This window comes from Talpa occidentalis, unplaced genomic scaffold (genome assembly GCF_014898055.3).
Source record: "Talpa occidentalis isolate TD23 unplaced genomic scaffold, MPIMG_talOcc4v2.1 talOcc4.4, whole genome shotgun sequence".
In the NCBI taxonomy this organism is placed as follows: Eukaryota; Metazoa; Chordata; class Mammalia; order Eulipotyphla; family Talpidae; genus Talpa; species Talpa occidentalis.
Genome location: NW_023604295.1, coordinates 67,094,063 through 67,118,798, shown reverse-complemented (window position 1 = coordinate 67,118,798; position 24,736 = coordinate 67,094,063). Strand labels below are relative to the sequence as shown.

The 24,736-nt window shown below is 33.1% G+C and overlaps 1 protein-coding gene and 1 long non-coding RNA gene across 9 annotated transcripts in view; one reads left to right on the top strand and one right to left on the bottom strand.

Moving 5' to 3' along the window:
- LOC119257606 (uncharacterized) overlaps window positions 1–24,736 on the bottom strand; it is a 51,235-nt gene that overhangs the window by 17,731 nt on the left and 8,768 nt on the right. For 2 of the 3 annotated variants that reach the window (XR_008553903.1, XR_005128074.2), the window contains exon 3: window positions 24,161–24,237. This is a non-coding gene — a long non-coding RNA (uncharacterized LOC119257606). Of the gene's footprint in view, window positions 1–19,990; window positions 22,398–24,160; window positions 24,238–24,736 lie in introns of those variants that run through there. The other variant, XR_005128073.2, reaches the window with a different exon arrangement.
- The window catches only part of ZNF654 (zinc finger protein 654), a 68,856-nt gene that overhangs the window by 40,982 nt on the left and 3,138 nt on the right, over window positions 1–24,736 (top strand). For 3 of the 6 annotated variants that reach the window (XM_037525689.2, XM_037525688.2, XM_037525687.2), the window contains 6 exons: window positions 416–497; window positions 9,368–9,503; window positions 11,985–12,187; window positions 12,960–13,099; window positions 18,603–18,744; window positions 21,875–24,731. In XM_037525689.2, coding sequence (XP_037381586.1) covers window positions 416–497; window positions 9,368–9,503; window positions 11,985–12,187; window positions 12,960–13,099; window positions 18,603–18,744; window positions 21,875–24,322 — 3,151 coding nt within the window. In that variant the 3' untranslated portion in view covers window positions 24,323–24,731. The other 3 variants (XM_037525686.2, XM_037525685.2, XM_054700697.1) reach the window with 3 other exon arrangements.

The following is a 24,736-nucleotide window of genomic DNA, read 5'->3' as shown; positions in this document are numbered from 1 at the left end:
TTATATACACTCCTTATCTCCCTTTGAAAAATTGGATTTTGAATTTTCTCCGAGTTCCAATTTACTAGGTAAAAGTTGACTATGTGTTCATTTTACATCATCTTGACATATGTAGTCACTTTTTTGCTAACTGGTATACCACTGAATTTTTTGCACTGTGAAGCTTGGTTGGCAATGAGTAATGTTGTAATTGTTCATTCTTTCTTCTGAGACTTCATTGTATTTCTTGGTATTTTCCTTGAAGATGCTTCTATTAAAATTTTACTGAAAACATAAAAGGAAGCCTAAATGATTTATAATTTTTTCAAAACCAAATATTTTAAAACTAAATATTTTATGTTACATGACTGTTATTTTTTAAATTGGGTCAAAAACATCAAAGAAACAATGAAAGTTGTTCACTTATTCTTTCTAGGAGTTTCTTTGAGTTGCTGCTGTTCTTTGGAAGAGATGAGTTTTATGAAGAGCCCTTAAAGGATATTCTTGGATCATTCCAGGTAAAACGGTTTACTATTTTATAGCTGCCTATTTTTAAAACAGACTTTTATTTCCCTCCTAAAAATAATATATCAGTTTTTTTTTACCTGTAAGTTTTTATATTTACTAAGGTAGTAATGCTTAAGATCCTATTATAGTGGTGGATAAGAAAGTTTCTTGAATCTTTAGTTGTATTTCTAAGCAGTTCATAGACAGGATTCCAATTTCACATTGGACAATCCAGAGTTTGCTGCCATCATCCTTACAGACTACTCCTAATATATCCTATACTTATACTCACTATTTTATTATGACAGGCTTTATTCCTAAAGCTCCATGTAGAACTTAACCCTAGAAAAAACTCTGCTTGTCTAGACTAGGAGCATACTGTCTCATGCCACTTTCTCTTGACTGTACTCTAATTATATCATCTATTTTCATAATAGCTTTCCCAAGATAGGAGGCAGATTTTTGAGGACATATTGGTAAATGAAAGAAGAAAGTAAATTCAGAAGGGAATGGCAAAAGATCCCAAGACCTCTCCTATAGATGCAAGAATACTTTGATCTTGAGTGACAGCAAATCTAATACAGTGGCTCAGTAATGTGTTATTGGCATTATCTCATCTGCATTTCTCAGATGAACAAAGGAAGATGTACTTTGAAACCTCCCCCCCACCCCACCCAGGGGTAAAAATGTTCAGACACATTATTTTACATTTATTCCTATGGAGTTACCAAGAAAGGTGAGTCAGAAATATTGCTCTCCACCAGAGTTAGAGAAAAGTCATTCAATACTTTCTCTTACCTAAAACTTGTATTTCACATTTATTGAAAGAGAACTTTTAGACTGAATTAAAAAAGATTTTTATGAATGATCTGGTACATATGTAAAGTGGGGTCAGTGTATAAGTGACAAAGATATTTTTTTGTTCAGACTAGAAGTAGGTCTTTGTTAACCTGGGGCTTTTTAATCAGCCTGTGTTTCTTTGAAAGAGTGGAAGAAGTTGCTGGAAGAAGGTAGGGAATATAACCTCCCAAACAGGAGGATGCCCAAGGCTATCTTACTGCAATAACAACATAAAAGAAGAGCAATCAATCAAATATAAGGAACCATCCAAAAGAGGAGTTTAAATATGTTGATATGGCCACTCTTTTTCACTGGGGCAAGTAGTGATGTCCCCTAAAACTTTAGAGTGTGTATTTATTGTCATAAATCTACAAACCTTCAAGAATTTCAGCCAATGTGAAATTTAGAACCATTGACTTGACTAAAATCTTCTGAAACCCTGGACCAGGTCCCTCTCTACTTGGAATAAACTGCCCAAAGAGTTAGTTTGACAGTCTTTATCTTGGTATTCAAAACCACCTTAATAGTGCTGGTTAAAGGCTTTTACAAAATATAACGAAATCAGCCTAATAGCAAGCCATTTTGTGAGGAGCAGTTTCAAAATTGTTTTCCCATATTATCTGTTCTGATGTCCTCTCCTCTCTCTGCTCAATTCTGTTTTGACTGCGTATTTTCCTGTAAATCTTTAACCATTACCGTAACATGAATCCATCTGTATTTTATCTGTGACTTGAACGTCTCTAATTACACTGTTAGATATGGTAGGCAGAGACTGATTTTCATCCCTGTGTCTCTAACATTTATTAGTCTTAGTCCCTTAGTACTGATACACATTTATCAGCATAAAAGAAGGAGAAATAAATCATTCCAATCTGGTGTCTAACCATTTCTTTTAAAAAACAATCCTTTTAAAGATGTATCATTCTTTCTGAGCTCTAAAAAATAACAGTGAGGCATATTGTCTGAAACTCTACTTCATGGTCCATTTGTTTATGATTATGTACCGTGAAGTGGGGGAAAGATTAATAAACATCTTCATGGAATGAAACCATCAATATTTACTTGTGTATTCTACTTTGATAATGTATAGAAAACAAGTTGAAGTGTGCTTAGTTGTGAGAAAAATGTAAGGGAAAAGATTTTATTGTCTATAAAAGAAACATACTTGCCAAGTGTACCACATATTTAGCACTGAAGGGAATGGATGTTAAAATTAAAATTTCATATCTTAACATTATTTTATAAAGATTGTATTCTTTAGATAGACTGCTTGGAATGTATAAAGTTTTGATATTTTTCCCACTGGCATATATCTTTTTGAAATTATTATTCCTGATTGATAATTAGTGTAGGTCATCATCTTTTCACTTTCTCTGTAATTTTTTCAAAATAATCTGTTGGAGAAATACCCTGCTTCAGCTGTTGACAGTGTATAATCACTTTGAAGAGATAAAAAAACCAGAGTTATTTCAAGCATAAAATATATAATAAATTAGAGATAGTTAAGCTCAAGGGACTAAGAGCAAACATCCAAAAGATGAGGTATCAGTACCAGTAAGTTGCATATTTCAAGAAAGGTCAGTGTATGCTGACAGATGCAATAGTAGTCTACCAAACATTGTGCATTGACAGTTAATCACACCATACTTTTAAACCATAAACAAGGATTTATATCCTGAGCATATTGCAGTCTTTTATTGTAAGGAGCAGGTATATAAGTGCTTTCTGGTACCACTGATAGAATTAACACTTTGAAACTAGCCCTGAAAGGCGTTATCAGGATCATTGAGGCATTCATTGTTCACTGAAAAATGACTCCGTAGCATATCCTAACATGTAACAACTAGAATTATTAGCATAGTAGTGTAGTGCTTGAAGTAGTTTGAATATTTTTTTCAGGCAAAATATTAGATCATAGTAAATTTAGCTACATTTTTGTTTTGTTTTGTGTTTTTTTTTTTTTTTAATAGAGGCATGTTTTATTTATTTTTTTGTTTTGTTTATACATGCACTGGGTACAGTCAGAAGTGCGGGAGGGTGAGAGAATTCACCAGAGCCAGAGTGGGGAGCAGAGCAGGCAGAAGGACCAAAGTACACTGCTGAGGGGAGCAGCGGGCGGCAGGAGAGGTCTGCGCGCCATGTGAGACCCTTCTCCGGTGGCAGGGGAGCAGCCGGGGATCGAACCGGCGCCGCAGAAGCCGCAGGCAGCTTCTCAACCCAGCGCTCAACCGCTGTGCCACCGGGGAGGCCCAAATTTAGCTATAAAGAACTATAGAAAGCATTAAGGTCTGTCATGTATTTTAATAAATGATAAAACTGAGGATCAGAGATTTTTTTCATTCTTCTGTTCACAATATTTACTGGAGATTAAGTAAATTTGTCCAAATTATATCATAGGCAGTACTGTGACACCTGTTCTTTTCACTGACACCATTGTTCTTTCTGCTGAATCAGATTTCATATCTTTTTGTGGGAATCTGCTCAGAGAAAATCTTGTGTGTACCCTAATTCTGCTTTAGGGTTTATTTGTTTTACAGATTAGAACTACAAAAATAGCACCTCTCTGTTGGCTTTATTATTTCATTACTTGTTAAAAAATGTTCATGGTAGAGTTGTGCTTGCATTAGCAAGGCAATCGCCAGTTAATTTTTATATTTGATTTTTTTCTCATTGGTGGTTTTACTATATTTATGGTTGGTTTCCCTTTAGGATAAATTCTGATTTCAAGTTTACGTACTTTTTTACATTTACTAAAGTTCTTAAAATCTACAAAAATGTAATCAGGAAACAATTACTCATATTTCAATGTTTTTTAAAGTCCCCAAAGGGTATAGCTTTAATTGTTCATTAAATACATATTCTAATTATTTTCTAAAATAATTTGTAGTTTATACATTTTTATACAGGGAATCACTTTACAAATTGTTTAATTCAAAAAGGTAAAACTCATGCCATTTGTAGCAACATCGATGGACTGGATGGAACACATTGACATTATGCTAAGTGCATTAAGTCAGAAAGAGAAAGACAGATACTGGAATGTGTCACTTATATATGGAATATAGAGAAACCAGACACAGGGTCAGATAAAGTCGAAACTCACAAACTAGCCCTTGAAAGCTAACTTTAGAAATGAGGCTCTAGAGGGGAAAGGGGAGAGGCAAGCACAAAGAGGGTAGGAAGCACAATATGGTAGTGTACTATGGCAACATCACTGCAGGCAGGGATTCCTGTATTTCCAAAATGCAAACAGCAATATAAACCAGTACTAGTTACCTCAATTAAAAAAAAAAATAAAAAAGAAACTGTTTACTCCAGTTCCTTTGTATTAATCAAAAAGTTAAGCTGCAGTGGAGTTGAGGTTTTATAGAAGCAGAACAAAGGCCTATAAGTCTTACCCTCAACCAAGATTTCTTCCCAGCACTTCCTAACCTATTACATGAAATGATGTAACTGTGTATTTGCAATAATGAATATGTCAAAGGATAGATTTAAAGAAATGTTTTATTTATACTATTATGGAAGTGCTTCATTATCTAAAATTTTTTTGAAAACTCCCTTACTGGGAAGAAGGAAGAATAAAATTTATCTGAGTGATAGCAGATGAAGGGCTAAACTAGATAAAGCTAGAAATGTTAAAGATGCAGCCAATCAGATGTTACAGAAAACTGACATGATGTTTAGGATCAACAGAAGATGAGTTCTGATTTCAGACACAAGACCAGTAACACTTAAAGTCAGAAGTCTCCTGACCTCTGATATCACACCCACATACTATTTAAAAGAAATCTGAACGTACTGACAATATATGTGTATATGTATTATATATGTGTATATACTAATACTACATATATTGTGAAACATAAAAATACATTTATAAAGTGTAAAAGTAAAATAATGTTTTACAGTCTAAAAACTTTATTGGCACTGTGATTGAAAATTTTAACACTTGATCACTTTAGAACTCTGATTTTAAGTTCAGTTTATTGAAATTTGATTACTGTATTTTGTTTTAATTGCTGTTATTTTGAATAATACCCATTTTTAACAAATGAATTGAAAATTTATTAAAAAGCTCTAATGGAAAAAATTTCATCAGAAAATTCTAGTTTGTTTTTTTTTAATGGCATAGATACACATAGTATTGGTGACATACAGGCTTCTGGCAACCATCATCATATGATGATATAAATATTTCCAAACATTGATTTAAATAAAAGACTTTCTCAAGAACTTTATTTGGAAAATCACTAATTTCATTGCTATACTGTCCCCTTTACCCTATATGGACCAACTCAGAATGTTTTTTTTAGAAATCAGTTTATTTACTCCTGAAGAATTTTATATTAAAGAAGAACAAGTTTGTGATAATTGTCTTTTTGTAAAAAAAAAGGGTAACATTTTAGATTTTATAGTTTTTGGAAGTGCCTGACATTAGTGTAAACAAAGTGTAATAAAAGATATTCTAGTCTTATTTCAAAGTAGTAAAAGGATATTACTATAATTTAGGGGCTTTGTTTTTTTATAAAATTAACTACATTGAAGAACTTTTATATTTTTGCTTGATTTGTGCAGTAGCTAATTAATGGATTTGACATGTGTTATTATATAAGTTGTAATCTGTATTTTTCATTCAGAATATGACAGACGTTGCATAGTACTTCCACATACATAGATTTTCATAAAATCCTATTTTAATTTAAAAAGTCATTCTTAAGAATATATATTTTCTAGTACACCCTTTTTTACTCTGGCTCCATTTAAAGAAGTTTAGGAAGATGTCAGCAATAATGCAAGGCCCTTCTCTTAAGTGATAAGTTCCAGAAAAGTGAACTGGTACAAATTTTCAGTACTTCAGGAAGAAGTTTATTATGGATTGAGGTAGCTATTAGAGGCCTCAGGGAAAAAGTGGGACTGATAAAGATAGGCAGGAAATGATTAAAATAGGTTTACAGACAATTGTAGGAGAAATTAATATGAGAAAAGACACAGGCAAGAGAGTACAAGATGACTTTCGGAGACACAGAAAAGACCAGGCTGGAGAAAAGGATCATGATGTGGAGGAGGTGAATGAGTAGGTAGGTAAGTTTAGAGGTCCTTTAATATGAATTTGGGGCTTTTAAGAATTTCATCCTATGAGAAGCTGCTACAAGGTTCAAATCAAGTATGTAGAAATGGCCAGAACACTGACCGATAGCTTCACAGACATGTTGTAGTAACCAACTCTAAAGTGGCAATAAATCCAGGAAAGAGAAGTTTTCTGGAGCAACACATTAAGTTTACTCAACAGTGGACTGTGATTCTGAAAGTGTGAGAGTAGTAGTAGTTGTGTTTTCTTTCTACCTTTTTCAAAGGAACAGGGTTGACCATTTTTGAGGGACAATGATAATAGATAAGAAATAACTAAAAAAAAAAAAAAAGAATGAAATTACTTAACTAAAGAAAGGGTTAGGTTAATATGCGTCCAAATTTTTAATGAAGTAAAGCTATATACTCTAGGAATGATAAGCTGTGAATTCTACAGTGATTTAAATGCTTCCATTTTAACTTTGGAGGCTTTTAATTTGAGTATCATCCAAAAAAGCCACTATATTATTTAAAGAAGAGCCAAAAGATACATTTTTAAGTATCCTCTGTCTTTTTAAATAGACCAAAATGGACTCTATTTCATTTTTTATTTCTTATCCAGGGCTACTTCCCATAGAAGTAGTCTTTCCAAAATATGGACCCAGGACACAAAACCTGACACAAAAAATAAACTCACACTTAGAATTATCTTGGAGAAATGAAATTTAATATCTTGACAGGCATTACAATAAACATTTATAAAAGTACACCCTAGATGTAGGAGGTGCAATAAACAGGTATGCCAAGAGTTGACTATGGGATAAAGGTTGTTAAATATACAGATTTTCAGGGTTTTGTCCTAGAAATTTTGATTCATTAGGTTTGAATGTGGACCTGGGAATCTGGACTTTTTTTCAAATCAAGAGCTCATAGTGTTTCTTAATTTCATCTAAGCTTAGGATATTGACACTAGACCTATTTCACCGTATCTTGATTTAGGTCTATGTCAGGTTTAGTCCCACACATCTAATGGTGTGGTATGATTGGTACCTCATCCATCATAAAATAGGATGGGTTGAATTTTAGGGGCAGCAATATGTGTGTCTAGAGTAATTTGGGAGTTTTTTTACCTTGAAGTTTGAAACTGATTAATTGTTTTTAAGCATGAAGCCATTACTATAGATTGTTACTGTGTTACTTGAAGTAAAAAGAAGCCTGGCTGAACAATAACTTTATACCTTACCCTTATTTTAATTTTTCTGAATGCTATAATATTCTGACAATGTGGAAATGCAGAAATTAATTTTATGCTAAGGCAACTGGATATCCTAAATTATAGTATTTATACAAAATATTAAAATATAACAAATAATAGCTAACATTAAGTGCTTACTATGTGTCAGGCACTTTCCCAGCACTTTGTAAAACTTTGTTATTCAGTCCTCACAACAATCCTATGAAATAGGTGTTTTTAATATCTATTTTGCAGAGGAGTTAACTGAAGGAGCACAGAGAGGTTAAGTAACTTGCCCATTATACATAGGGTTTTTACTTGCTTACCTGCTGGTTTGAATTTGGGAGTACCCTAACTAAATTTTTAGAAATAACTTCATGTTCTGATGTAATGATCCTTTGATTTATATGACTGAATAATTATCTTGATATTTGATTTCTTCTAATGCATTGTTTTCTTAAAAAAACATTTTCTTGTATATTTTAATAAGGAATGAAAAGTGACATATAGAAATCACTTTGGAACATTTAATGAGGAATGAACTTGGCAATTTAACAAAAGTAGAGTTTATTGCCACTTTGAATATGTAGTTTGATGATTCATCTGGCAAGTAAAGTTTGAAGATATATCGAAGCTTTCTTCATTTTATAGTTGTTACTAAGTTTTAATTTCTGACAGAATTTTTAGCACAGAAAAATTCTGGCAACTGCTTAAAATTAAGGTGGAATTAATCAAAATTTTAACACTGCCAATTTCAATAGTTTCTTCTTAAGGCTTTACACTCAATTTTTGCATTTTTAAAAGTATTTATACTTGCAGTAGGTGTTCAGTTAATCTTTTTAATTATCAAGTTAAATTCTTTGAAACATTTTTTAAAACAACACCCAACAAAGTATACAGTGAATGAAAGAAGTATAGTGAAACAATTAAACCTTGTAAATCTAAAAAATCAAATTTATAAACTCAGTAAACCAAGTTCGCCTAAATATTAAACTTTGTAAACTTTTCTGTTATATATATTGCATATTATAATAAGATTACAGATTCTGTTAAACCATTTCAGATATATTAAGAATTCTAGAAAATATACACAGATTATCAGTTAAGGCCCAATTTACCAGTACCTCTTTATCTTAAATCTGATGCCGTTGTCATATTATAGACTTGACTCATTCCTTTAACTAGACATTTCTTCATCCCAAGACTACAAATCTACTTACACATCAAAGCAGAATAGAATTTCTATCTTCCAGTCTTCTACCATAACTAAGATTATTCATTTGGGATCAGGGCAGGGGACCTGCCCTGATACATATACAGGGGACCCTTGTATACTTGCCAACCAAAGTCTGCACTAGGCGGGGACCACTCTATCCCCTTCTTATAGTCAGGCTCTTGCCTGTCATTGTAGCTAAATATTTAGGTTTTACATTTTTGCAACCTGGTTCTTTTCCAAGAAATGATGCATCCCTTAAGTTTTTCCCTTAGGTTACACCTTATCCCTATTATAATGGGATCATCTAAGTCCAATTATGTATAAACTGTGTAACCTTTGGCATTAAAGCCTATTTGTGGACTAATGGGGTTTTGATACCCTATGTAAGTTACTATAATAACCCTTTCTCTTTTATAATTTAATAGCTGTCTGATTGACCATCAGTCATTTCACTGACAATGATGATCAAGTTTAGTTTTTAACCCCTTTAAATTCACAAAGCCAAAATGATTTTTCTCTCCTAGGAATGCCAGAATCACCTCCGCAGATATGGAAATGTGAATCTGGAACTGGTGACTCGAATCATTAGAGATGGTGGCCCATGGGAAGATCCAGTGTTGCAAGCTGTTCTTAAAGCCCAGCCAGCATCTCAGGAGATAGGTACTTCAGGAGACTCAAAATCAAAACCAACATTTGTGAGAAGCAAACACAATTTCTTTTTCTTAACTAGAGCAGTAATAGTAATTTTTCTTTATTTTATAATACTGAGTATGCAAGTAATGTATTTTCACATTAAGTATGTTATTACCAACCTAGCCCAAGAGTGATTTTTAATATCAGAGTAGGTGTCTAGTAATGGGAATTCATAATGTTAACAGATTTACCATCCAGATGTTACTTATTTACAGATAATTTTTGTTACTTCTGTTATATTTTTGAAATCTGTGTAAGTAGGAACACCCTTTAAATAATAACAAAAACCCAGTTTAAGCACATGGAAGCTCCTGTATATAGGAAACTGACTTTCAGTTTTTGTCACCATCACTGAATATCCTACACTTAGCCCACTGTCCGGTACTTGATATAGGTTCTAGCTCAGTGAATGAATGACCACATTATGAATGCATAACTGAGTGAGTTACTAATTGAATGATTTTCAACAGCAGATACTCTAGAGCAGTATTTCCCAAACTTCAGGAATTAACAGAAGTTAATTTCTGTATTGTCCCCTTACTACCTGTAACATACTACAACATCACTTCCTCTCAAACCTAGATCCATAGTGATTCCTGTAGATAAAAATTTCCTTTTGAGGCAGGATGTTCTGTCAATCACTTAGTTAATTCTTTTAATAAATGCTTACAGTGTTATTTCTCAACCCCTGAACCTTATCAAAACTTAGAGTTTAAGCTCAGCATCATAAAAGTGTGGATGCAGTTATAAAATGGTCAAAGGTCAAGACTCCCAGCTCTGGAGCCATTCATTCACACCTTGGTCTGGGTGAGAAAGACTTCACACCACAGTTGTGTTGAGCAGGTTAGGATCTTTCCATTTGTCACAGGTTAAGAGATGCAGTGTGAATTGTGAGTAAAATTGAGTGAAGATGGGCTTTTGACTCTTGGGCTCAAGAGCAAACATATCCCAGATAGATACAAGTGTAGTGGATGATGAAGAAAGATCAGTCTAGAAGTAATGCAAAAGCATTGGCAATGAGATGGGAATTAGGGCAAGACTTGGAGGAAAAGACTAAGGTATATGTGAGTATATCTGACAGTGGTATAGTGGCACATACACAGAGATACAAAGGAGACTAGCACTTAATGTGAGGGTCTCAAAAAGGAATTAAAAACTGAAGAACGAATGCAGTTAGGACTGAGGAGGAAGAGTTGAAATATTGAGGAAATGTGAAAAGTTAAAAGTGTTAAAAGTTTTTCTTTTCCTCTTATACAAGGAAGGCAAGGGTGACATACTGAAGGAAATTATGAGACTGGAGAAAGAGCTTCAAATGGAGTAAAAACAGGGGACGAAATCTGGGCCTTTAGAGCTTTTAGAGCTTAATCTGGGTAGGGGCTAGAACATTCTGTTGGTTGGTGTGAGGGTTGATGGCCTGAAGGTAGCAGTGCGTGTGTGTAACTTTCGTAACACTCCCCCCACATACAACGGTGTACTTCATTTTGGGGGAAGCTGCTCTAGAGCCTCACTGACATGAATGATTCAACTTGGGTGCTCATTAGGGTTAAGGCCAGTCTGAAGTTTATCTTTGCATTAACTATACAGATAATCAGTGTGTGCTTATCATAAATTATAAACAGAATTGTAAAGCAAATGTTGAGCCCCAAATAATACATTTACTCATAAGCATTTTTGAAACTACTGTCTAAACATCTGTTTAATAACTATAGTTATTAAAACACTTTTGTATTCAAAATCATGAAATATGGATTTCTGTCCTGCACTTACTCTTTGTTCTTGGGCAAGTCATTTGACCTCTCTGAGACTCAATTTTGTGATCTGTAAAATAATTATGAAGCCTATCATAAGGTTGTTGTTAGGTCTAATAAACTTATGTAGATGAAGGTGTTTATATGTTCTTAAATTGTGTAAAAGCAGCTACAAGTAATTATTCTTAGTGATATGTGAACATATGTGCAGTCTTATTTGGCACAAGTTTTAGCTCAGATTTTTGTTAAGTAAAATATTTCTTTTATGATTTAACTTTTTCCTTAATTCAGATTGTATTTCTCTCATCTGAATTAATGTGGTTTAATTACAAATTAAGAGCCAGCCATCTAATCTTATAGTTATGAAAATATTGAACACTCAGAAGATAAAGTATGTAATCTTTGGCTAGAAAGAAATTATAGTCCCCATGTTATTTGAAACATTGACATATTAGTGAACTGAAACAAGAAAATTTCATGTTTTTTTAATCTTGTTTTTTACTTTTGAGCTGAAGAGAAATCAACATTTCTCACACTCTTTTTGTCATGTATTTCCATTTTCCCAACAACTGAATATTCTTTTTTACAAATTCTTAGTAACGAAAGTTACTATCACCTTAGTGATAAAGATTCAAATAATAATCAAAGTTTGAGAGAATATTTTCTTGAAAGTAATGAGTCTGTTTTCTTTTTAATATAGTGAATAAATATTTAAGTTCTGAAAATCCACTGTTCTTTGAACTACGTGCCAGATACCTGATAGCTTGTGAACGCATACCAGAAGCAATGGCTCTTATTAAATCTTGTATAAATCACCCAGAAATCAGTAAAGACTTGTACTTCCATCAAGCTTTCTTCACATGTCTGTTTATGTCACCTGTAGAAGATCAGCTATTACGGGAGGTACTGTCTGTGATTATGTTTGTCTCTTAGCATTTTAACCCTACCAAAAAAAAACTGTCCATTCTTGTTAAATTCCTTTTATAGTAATAACAAAGGTTTTAATATTACATTATCTAGATGTGTTTTCTTTGGCACCGTTCTTAAAGCTCACATTGAATTAAAATGTGATACTGACAAATATTAAATTAATAAAACTCATTAATAAGCATTTTCCATGTTGAGCTTTTGATATGACAGAGGTCAAATAAAAACTGAGAGGCATTATTTTTACCTTTTACATAAAATACCAAGAAACTAAATACTCTTCTTTTTTTTTTTTTTAAGATAAAAGACCCTTTTTGTAATAAGCATGTGCTCAAATAATGGTTTACTGTCATATCATCATGTTGATAAGGAAAAAAAATCCTGGCCAATGTTAAACAAAATGACATTATTTAAGGATCTAGTTTCATTTTATGTTGTTTCACTTGAAATCAGTTTCCAAGACCTTATAAATGAAATTGCATGAGGATTTTACTGTACTGACTACTTAACCAATAAGTTAAGAACTTTAACAAGATTGAAACAAGTCATTGGAAACAGTAGGTGTTATACAGAGAAACTATGAAAATATTTTGATATGTTTCTTTATTGTGTTTTGTAGGAGTAAACTAGAAATCTAATTTCTTCTGAACGTTTAATTTAAACATATATTGCAACTTGTATATTGGATTACCTATAGCATTTCAGATATTTTTAATAATATGAATGGGTTTTTCTTTTCCTCTTATAGCATTTATTGAAAACCGATTGTAAGAGTGGGATTGATATCATCTGTAATACTGAAAAAGAAGGCAAGACTCTCTTAGCCTTACAACTCTGTGAATCATTTCTTATTCCACAGCTCCAGAATGGGGATATGTACTGTATCTGGTAAGTGTTCCTATTACAGAAATTGAAATAGTAAGATGAGGACAGAAGAATTTATTAGCAGAATTTGGACTTAATTTTTTTAAAAGTTATTTGGAAATTTAAACCACTATTTTCCATTATTTTTATACAATAATTCTTGGTTTTTAAAAATTTTTATTTATTTTTAGGTAGAAGAACTGGGATGTAGACCAGAGGCACAGGAGGTGAGAAGAATCACCACAAACAGAATGGGGAGCAGAATAGGTGGAGCTACTGAAATACACTGCTAAGGGGAGCAGTGGGTGAGACAGGAGAGGTCTGCTGCACCATGTGGGTTAGCTCCCTGGCTGGGGCTCAAACTCAGACCATAGAGGTGATAGCGCTGAGACTGACTTAACCATGAGGTTACCAGGGAGGCCCAATGTTGAGATATTGACAATATTGAGTATTCCAATCTCCTGAAATGTTGTACTTCTCTATTTAGTTGCTTTATTTCATTCACCAGAGTTTTGTAATTTTCCTCATGTAAATCTTGTACATATTTTGTTAAATTTACACCTGATTATTTCATTATGGGGGTGCTAACATGGTATTGCATGAGTATTATTTCTAAACATTTGAAAAATAACTTAGAAGTTATTAGGCCATAAAAACACTAAGTTTACCTAGCAATCACGTGGCTTAGAATGTGGTATGAGAGTATCTACCCTTCAAGTGCTATTAGGTGAAATCATAAATGATAATTATAAAAGAGTCTAATAATTTCTGCCTTCTTTACACATAATACAGACACACAAAACCCTCATTGCTTTGGTGTTTCATTATTTCTTAAAAGGAAAACTAGGTTTCATTTGCTGAACATAATAATTAGAGGTGATATGGAATAGAAATACTTTTAAATAAATGTTTTCTAATATAAAATCTTATGTTTAGAATAATAGCTTAAAGGGGAATTGAAAAATAACCTCACTTGGGCCTCCCCTGGTGGGGCAGGCGGTTGAGTGCCATGCTATGAAGCTGTCCGCAGCCTCTGCAGCACCGGTTTGAGCCCGGCCGGCCTGCCGGTAAGGGTCCCACATGGCACAGCAGACCTAGCCTGTCTCACCTGCTGCTCCCCTCAGCAGTGTATTTCAGTTAGTCTGCCTGTTCTGCTCCCAACTCTGTCTCGGTGAATCCTCTCACCTTCCTGTGCATCTGGCCCATACCTCGGTTCTTGTATAAATAAATAAGTAAATCTTTAAAAAAAACAAAATAAAAATAAAAATAACCTCACTTTGTATTCTTGTTTCATAGATTAAAACTTTTAGACTCAGAGTGAAATAGCTAATTTGTAGCAGAGTGTGTCTAGAAACAAGAGGAGTTATCTTCTGGGAGAGCACACTTTTACATTTTGCATATTTTTATTCAAAAGTTTATCATGTAAATTGGAATTTCTATAGGAGGGGATTGAGAAATGGTAGTAAGACATATACATAATTTTCAAAGTATTTTTTGATATGTAGTTATTTTGAAATAATATAGTCATGACCGTTATAGTAGATTTCTTCCTATGAGGATAGGAATTTCTCTATTTTGGGCTGTATTAAATCATTCAAATGGGATTTCTTTTAGTGTTTTTATTTAAATATATCCATATTAAACTGGAATCAAGTTTAAGGAAACGAACAGGAAAACATTTTATTTTCTTCTCTTTGCTAACAAATTTAATAGAACACTCATATCCTTTCTGCTACTGGCCAGTCACCCTCTAAGAATAAAAGCTGGGTGTGCAATTCCCACCTTCCTAACAGGAGAGAAACCTTTAGCCTGCATCTTTGTCCTTTCTTCTGAGTAGTCTGATTCTGATAGCCTGCTCGTCTAGCTCTCCTCTATATTTCTGAATGCCTGTGTCCTTTTACTTTCAGAAGTTGATTTTTTTCCCCTGTAACTTGAAAAGTAGGATTCTTTCCAGCCTACAAGGGCTGTGTTGTCTGTTTCATTTTGGCTTTCCCTATGAGCTAGTTTAGCCTTCATCTCCTCTTTCTTAGTATAGAATCTGATCCACAGTTCAACTTGGCTCTGTAACAAGTTAATGGGGTAAACGATTAACCACATTTTTCTCATTACTACTCATGCTAATAATAATAGCTGCTAATATTTGCTGAGTGCTTCCTAGTATCTTAGTCCAACTATCTTATGGGATAGATACTATGCTCAAGCCATTCCACTAGTAAGTAGAGAAGCCAGAATTCAAACCCAAATAGCCTAACTCAAAGGCTGTGCTACTAATCACTTACTATAAATTGGTCAAATCTGAAAAAAAAAAAAAAAAATCTGTATTTTAAGACCACAGACCCTGTTAAAGCCTATTCTCTACAACTGCTAACAGTTAGCTACTTGGGATATATGTTTGTATACCAAATTGATGCTCTGTTTTTTAGAAGATCCTGTTTGTAAAGAAAATGCAGGCAATAAGCTTCATTAAGCATTCCTATTTAGGCCTTGCAGAGACTATTGTCTTACTTCAGTATGTTTTGTTCTTTGGTGTTTTCCAAAATCCTGTGTACAACTAACACCTGAGATCCCTTTTTGTGAATTAAATCAAGATGGAGCTTTATAATCATATTTTCAGATTTCTGCTTGGTTTGCTAAAAAGCTAAAAATCCATATTGATAGTTGTCTCCTGGAAAATTTACTAGGATCTTGGGATTGCATTATATTTTATTTACTGAGTTTCCTCATGAGTTAACAGAGACAAAGAAAAATGCCTTCCTTTAAAGAAATATAATATTGCGTCTGAAGAATGGCTGGCTGAAAAAAATATCAAATTATTTTCAGGGACAAGCTGGAAAATACATATATTCATTTTGAAGATGTTAAACATTTTTATAATAATGAATGGAATACTCTCCCATAATTTCCATTGCTTTTTTTTGTCTTTAAATCTGTTGCAGAGAGATGCACAGTTGGTTTGTTTGCCTTCTTCCATCTATACCCCTCTGTTCATAATATATATCCCTTATCCTTTTCTATGTCCACATAGAAAAGGATGTAGACATGTCTACAGTTTCCCTTCATATATTTCCTTAAGAGACTTATAAATGCGTTCAGCTTTTAGGAATACAATTTTTTACTAGGTTATTAACTAGCAGATATTTATTGAGTAACTCTTACTGCTTGGTATACTGAGAAGATTGTAACAACAAAAAAGAAACTAGCAATTTATGACACGTAGTATCTATCAGACATTTCACCTACATCTTTACACATCTCTCTTAATTCTTTTTATGTATAAGGAAACTCGATAAAAATTAAAAACCACACATAGCTGATACAAAATTTATACTAGTCAGCTGGTGGCTAAAATTTATACTAGTCAGTACCAATGATAACATCCTATGTCTAATTAGCTTAGGAGAAAGTCACTTATTGAGAGGATACTGAGTTGTGACACAAGTCACAAAAAGGGTAGAGATATAGTTGTTTCCCAAAGATAACTGCTATCAGGGACAGTGAGATTTCCTAGTATTTTTTTTAAAAAATGTGTTTCACTTCCAGTTAGTCTCTTGTTGGAATCAAAGGAATGCTGAGTCCCTAAGTTCATAGGATAGAGTCATGAATGGGGTCAGTTTCCTATCCTTGAATTGATGATGTAAGAATGGTGAGGTGGCTCACATAGGAAATATAACAAATGGGATCCCAACCCTGGATATAGGGCTATTCCCAAGGGTCGGTGGCTCAGTATGAATAGGGCAGCACCATGTCTGTTAGTGTATAATGAATGCTCTATTGAGATTTGGGTCTCTTCATTTTTAATCTCATGTTCTTGGAACTATTTCCTCTGTGTGTGTGTGTGTGTGTGTGTGTGTGTCTGTGTATAATTATGGATAATTACAACATTACAGTGTTGTAATTGGGAAACAGGTCTTATAAAATAAACAAGGAAGAAAAGGTACTTGATATGGGAAGATAAATTCACCTTAGAAATAAAAAAATAAAGAAGTATTTCCCAAATAAAATAACCAGCATAAACAAAAGTGAGAATAAATGAAGCACTCTGACAGTGAGGAAATCAACCTGCAAGAATGTCCAGAATTTAAATTCTGCTTCATCTAGCTCCCAAACACATTTCTGTTGCTATTAACACTGTACAGCATACTGAATAAGCACTACATGAAATGATCTGGGAAACTGAAAACCAATTCATTTAGCAACCACTGTAGAAGTATATGTTTAAAATTAAAGGGCCTAGAGTGGTAGTATTGAAAAGAATGGTATGGCTGTAGGCAAAAATACAATTGAAATGAAAAGACTTAGAAAAATTAAACAGGTTAAAATTAAAAAGAGAGAGGAATGTTTTATATAATTTATTGATCTAGAAAAAGATTATCAATCTTACAAAAATATGATTAGTTCTATGTGAGTTAGGGTGATAGAAAGCAATCTGAAGTGATATATCCCAGTATGGAAACTAGGAAAGAAGTCAAAGGTAGATATTTGGGAGGACTATATTATTAAACCTGATGAGCATTCTAAAAGAAGTATGTTTATAAAGAAAAAAAGTGGGTAGTAGACTGAAAATTACTAACTGCCCCACAAACCCCAGATGGTATGAAATGGAGATGGAATTTAGGGTTTTTTCTGTTACTTGCAATCATTTTGTGTTTTCTGTATTGTCCCTCTAAGAAGACTATACACCCTTCATGATAGTAGTCAAGCTATTTTTAGATTTACTAGCAATTTGTGCTGGGTGCAAAGTGTGTAGTCAATAAATTTCTTTGAAATGTTAAAAACAATCTTCATCAATACTCTTTAGATTGTGATGCTTTATGTACCTTTTGTAAAATGCTTTTAAAAATTCTAATTTATGAAAATACATCATCCAAACCTAACAATTAAATCGTATGATTTCCTTTGCCTAGAAACTTACTGCTCTTACCTTGTTCATCTAGTAACCTTGCCATATTACAGAAGGAGTCTACCTGTGAAATATTTTAAATTGTCCATTGCCTGTCTTTTTAAAAGTACAACACCTTAATGAAATAGCAGATAATGTAAAATGTGAAATTTTAGAACTAGCATAATATACTTACACTTTCAATATGTGATACTTTTGGTTTGTTAACAGAGTGAAAATGAAAAATATGAGCCATTCTTTGCAGAAAGCCTACAATACTGATTTCTAAATTTGCAAGTAGAGTATTAAAGTATAAAGGTTTTAAGTGATAGCATTAATATTGTTACAATGGGATTAGAATTTGTTTTGATTGAGGACTAGAGATGCTCTAGGTTTGCCAGAAAATGATTATCACTCATTCCTTACTACTGCAAAATTACAATCTCTCCCCACCCCCACCCCCCAACTTCTATTAGTTTCAAATAGGTAGCAGAAGTGGCTTGGTGGAGGGGGAGGAGGGAGAGCTGACTTAATATCCATTTACACCCACCTTCTATACACCCCAGCCAGGGTGCATTAGAGAAAGGCTGCTAATGTGTGTATTTGAATAAGCTGTATTTTTGATATTTGTGTTTTTTTCATTTACAGGGAGTTGATTTTCATATGGAGTAAACTTCAGCTTAAGTCTAATCCTTCAAAACAAGTTTTTGTAGATCAATGCTACCAGCTTTTAAGAACAGCAACTAATGTGAGAGTCATATTTCCTTTCATGAAAATCATTAAAGATGAGGTAAATAGGATATATTTATCCCTTCATTTTAAATGAAATTTAAATGCCATTCACTGAAATATGAATCTTTTGATAAAATTCATTTGATTATGACATTAAAGAGGAGGATTTTTAAGGCCATATTCTCCATACACATCTTTTCCACTCTCAACATCAAATTCCCAACATTGTACAAAGAATATATATAAATGAAAATAACTGAAAAAAAGACAGTAAAAAAGCCAATTTAGTGTTGCTAAAAATTTGAGATGGGAACATTTGCTTCCAAGGAAGCTATGGTATCTTTTATTATAATGAAATAATTCTGCCATGTTTAATATCCTAAGTCATATTTGTAGAATCTTAACTAATTTGCAAATGAACTTTGTATACCTATAGGTAATACCTGCTCACTGTCAGAAAAATGTAATTCAGTTTTAAATCTGGTGTTTAGGTGACAAGGATCAATACATTCTGAGGTATATTTGAAACTTAAGGACATATTTCTAAGATGTTTATTTGAAGTAATAGTCAAAATCTATTATTTTTAAAAATTGTTCTCAAACAAGTGTTTCATGGACCACTTGCAAGTGAGTACAGTTCTGCATATGGCTCTTATATGGACGTAATAATGGATCCTGCAGATCTTTTCAATTTTTCCTTTACATTAACCAACTTTCAATGCAAAGAGAGGAAAGATAAAGCTACCTTGCATTTTAGATAGCTCCATTAAGAATCATTATATGGGTTAATTTTAAGTATATAAAGAAGAATCCATTATATATATTTTTTCTTATGTATTTATGCATTTATCATATTCATTATCACATAACTCATTAGATGACTGTGGTGATCTTATTTTCATACAAAGTTGGCAACACTGTATCATTGTGTTGTTTTGTTTTCCTATTTATTTTGCAAACTGTATTAATAGCGTCATTATTATTAAATAGTAAAATGTCACTCAACTGCACTATAAAATTTAACCTCTCACCCTATCAAAAGAAGGAGGGAAAAACTATGCTATATAATAGTTCTCAACATCTGAGTACATCAGAATCACCTACAAAATTTTTTTTTTAAAAATAAATGTGTCCATAAATACACTCTTTACATGGCTTTAATTTGCACCAAAAATTGAGAGACCTTGTTATAAAAAGATTACAATATAGATGATAGGCCCAGTAATAATAGTTTTTCTATTTTTTTAGTTTTATATTTTCATTATAAAAGGAAAAATTCAAAGGTGAAACCATTACAAATGTGCTTAATTGTTCACACTACTAAAAATATTTTTATCTGACAGAATAGATCATTCATGTATCTTAGTGAAAAAGGCATAAAAAATGCTGTGTGAGTTTAGATATTATAGACGTTATATTTGAAAAGACTTCACAAAAAAAACTTGCATTTTTGAATTATAGATAAGGATTTCATACTAACATTTATAGAGGGCTTTGTAGTTTACGGAGTACTTTTGCCTCATTTCATTAATTTAATTCTCAATTTTCCAGTGACATTAATAGACTAGTACAGAAAAGTGGTGGCGGGGGGAGGAGGGAAGATAATAAAAAATAGTTAAGATAATAAACTATTCAGAGAGACTGCAGGGGGGTGGGGTTGCTTCTTAGATCTTAATGGGACTTGAGTGCTACACTAAAAATTGGAATATCACTCCATAAATAATACTGGAATCATTAAAAGACTTCAGGTAAGTCTATCCCCCTTTTGTGATGATCCTGATATTTTAAATGTAGACAGTTGGGTACATTACAATTGCAGGAGTCAATATAGAAGCCAGAGATAGAATTTTGAAGAAAGAGAAAGAATAATTTTGAACTAATGAGTTTTAAATTTGTTGTATCTGTGAAAATCTAGGGTAGAAATAGCTAATTGTATGAGAAAATAAGACATTATAATTTAGAATAAGATTCCACTGGAAATGATAGATTTAGAACAGAAAACTAAGGTCAGTGTACTAGATCAGATCCCATTCATTCTGTAAACATTTATTCAAAAGTCACTATATACCAACTGCTACGTTAACGATAGGAGGATACAAAAAAGTTAAGATACTATGCCTGTGATTTAGGAATTCAAAGGGGTAGAGACATACATAGATAGTTATTAAAATATATACATACTTTTTACAAATGAGTATAAGTTACTCTCAAGTAAAAAAGAAAAGGAATTTTTAACTTAACATAGGATGGATCTGATAAATGGCGAGAAAAACTTCTAGAGTGTAACTGATTCTTTAAAGAATGAATAGGAGATGGTTAAGAATTTACTATGTTGATAAAACTGGGAGTATGATAAGCAAAGTTGAGGTCAATTTGTGGAACTGCAAGTAGTTAAGGTCACACAGCACACAAAGTAGAAGACATGAGGTTGGCAAGATAGTATTGTCATTTATAACATTCTATTTGTAGGATGACGTAACACACACATAACTTTAAAGACATATTATTGTATCTTTCTATTTGTACTGGCATTTAGACTTTTACAAATCACTGAAGACATTTATAACTTCAATTAAGATTGATAGACAAGTTTCCAAGTTAAAACTGATATAGTTATCTTTGAGCCACCGGCAAAAGTTTCAAAGCTTGAAACATTTTCAGAACATAACTGCTAGTAGGTTCATTATTGATATTATTGTAATTGCACTTTCTGTGTGGGCCAAACTGCTTCCCTTATAAATTACTTAAAGTAATAAAATAAGTAATGTAGTTTCATACAGGTTTATGAAAGTTTCTACATATAATTTAACACTTCTGCCACAGAATGTGAGATGGATACTTAAAATAATAAACAGGGGCCTTGATTTTTAGGCATCTTAATCACTCAGTTTAGAAAGCATTTTGTATTTTAATCAGCGTAAGCTTAGGAAGCAGTTTGTATTATGCTCAATAGGACCTTTCAAACTTGATTATTACATAAATTGAAAACTAACTTTTACAGATTCCTTTCAAGTTAAAAAAGAACAATTTATGTCATATGTTTAAAAAGTCAAACAAGGGTACCCATTGAGGAAAACTGCACATTTGGAATACTGTTTGTTCAGCTTTCATTTTAATTGTATTTTAAAAATATAAATCAGTGTAATAATCTTAAAAAATATTTAGTAGTAGTGTTTTTCTTTTTACAGGTTGAAGAAGAAGGTTTACAAATTTGTGTTGAAATATGTGGTTGTGCTTTACAACTAGACCTTCATGATGATCCCAAAACTAAATGTCTAATTTATAAAACAATTGCACATTTTTTGCCAAATGATTTGGAGATTCTCAGAATTTGTGCACTCTCAATATTTTTTCTTGAGCGCTCCGTGGAAGCTTATCATACTGTTGAAGAGCTTTACAAACATCCAGATGAAGAATATAATGAAGGCACAAGCTGTGTCCAAAATCGTGTTCGTTTTGAATTACTTCCAATTTTAAAAAAGGGATTGTTTTTTGATCCTGAATTCTGGAACTTCGTAATGATTAAGAAGAACTGTGTAGCATTACTGAGTGATAAATCAGCACTTAGGTTTCTAAACGAAAGTACACTGGAAAATTCTATAGATAATCTAAAAAAGGCAGCAGAACAGCATGATTTGGATGAAGGATTTGACTCTCTTATAGATGAGATCACTGGAGAGCTTGATCCTGACGATATATCTGGAATGCAACCTAAAGATCATATTAATACAAAGAAAAACCTTACAGCTCTTAATACTTCCAAAGTAGATCACAATGTCCCAAGGCACCGGTGTATGTTATGTAACAAGGAATTTCTAGGTGGTCACATTGTAAGGCATGCCCAGGCTCATCAAAAAAAGGGCAGTTTTTCATGTGTAATATGTGGTAGAAAATTTAGAAACAGAGGGCTTATGCAGAAGCATTTAAAGAATCATGTTAAGAAAATACAGAGACAGCAAATTGCTGCAGCTCAACAGGAAGAAATTCCAGCTTTGGAAGAAATTCATTGCTCCAATTCTTTCATTTCATTTGAAAATGGGAATTCTGATAACAAGGATTTGGAAGTTGAAATTATTACTGCTTCCAATGATGGAAACAAAGAAGTCATTCCTGCACATGTGACTGAATTCATTGAAATCCCTGTAAGTGTATCAGAAGATGCCACTGAAAACATTATTGAAAATGGTAGTCCTGATACTTCTTTAAATACTGTCTCAGAGCCGTTACCTATATGTGAGGACGAGGAAGAGGAAGAGGATGAAGAAGGTGATTATGAAGAAGATGATTACGACTTAAACCAAGAAACTTCAGTACTTCATAAAATCAATGGAACCGTGTGCCATCCGAAAGACATATATGCTACAGATCAAGAAGGAAACTTTAAATGTCCTGCTCTTGGTTGTGTCAGGATATTTAAAAGAATTGGATTTCTAAATAAACATGCAAGGACTGTACATCCAACTGATTTAAATGTGCGACAAACAGTAATGAAGTGGAGCAAAGGAAAATGTAAATTTTGTCAAAGGCAGTTTGAAGATTCCCAACATTTTATAGATCACCTTAATAGACACAGCTATCCAAATGTGTACTTTTGTTTGCATTTTAACTGCAATGAGTCGTTTAAACTGCCATTCCAGCTTGCTCAGCACACAAAGAGTCACAGGATATTTCAAGCTCAGTGCAGTTTTCCAGAATGCCATGAGCTTTTTGAAGATCTTCCTCTTCTCTATGAACATGAAGCTCAGCACTATTTAAGTAAAACACCAGAATCATCTGCACAACCAAGTGAAGCAATTCTTTGGGATGTTATTACAGACTCAAATCCTAATCATCAGGAAAAAGACTCATCTAGTAATGAGAAACAAACTGTTAGTCTGCCAGTTTCTACTAGCAAATTAAGGAAAGATTCTACAGAACCAAAGATGTGTACAGAAAGTATGGAAAAGAAAACAGACAGTTTAGTTCAGAATGGAAATGAACATTCTGATGACACTGTTTCTGATAAAAGCTTGATAGACCAAAAGATGCCTGACATTGAGCCAAATTCTGAAAATAATTGTAGTATTAGTGATTTAGTCAATGGACACAGTGGACTAGAGCAGGCGGCTTTAGTTTCATCAGATCCTGCTTTGAAAAGTGATACACATAAAATCAGGACAGAAAATGGTTCCATCTTACCCACTGTTGTATCACAAGAACACACTACTCTACCGGTATCTCAGGCACCTTCCAAACCAAATCTGACAAGTGAACATACTTCATATGGCTTAATTTTAACAAAGCCATATGTTAGACCATTGCCTCCCAGTTACCTTGATGAACGGTACCTTAGTATGCCAAAACGCAGAAAATTTCTGACTGATAAAGTAGATGCCTGTTCTGATCAAGATAATGTTTGTAAAAAACCGGTGAAAAGATTAAGATGTGGCAAATGCCTGACCACCTACTGTAATGCTGAAGCACTTGAGGCTCACCTTGCACAAAAGAAATGTCAGACACTCTTTGGATTTGATTCAGATGATGAAAGTAAGTCTTCTTTCAGTAGGTATACCTGTAGATATAGAAAATACCATCGCTCTTTATACATTTGTATAGCACAAATAATAAAGCACGAACCCATATATTATTTCCTTTAATCCATACAGTCACAATGAGATGATACTACTATTCCTGTTTTACAGCTCAAGAAACTGAAATTCACAGGTTAAGTAATTTGCATAGGCATAGGCCTATAAACTTGTGGAACCCAACCCGAACATAGGTTTTTCACACACTTTCATGTATCTGAGGCTTTTCTTCACTCCTTGTATAAAAGTTCCAGAAACGAAGTAATTAGGATGCAAATGTTTTTCATTTGTATGCCAGAATATGAACCAGGCGAAGTTGAGCCTCTATTAAAAAGAGAAAGTTAAAAAAATCAGAAAATAATTGAAAAGTAAAGAGCTTGCCTTTTTACTCTCTCAATATTGTTTTAGCAAGTAAGGGTATAAATTAAAAAGGAATCTGATTTAGAATTCCAGCTGAACCTCTATAAAATTTGAATTAACAGA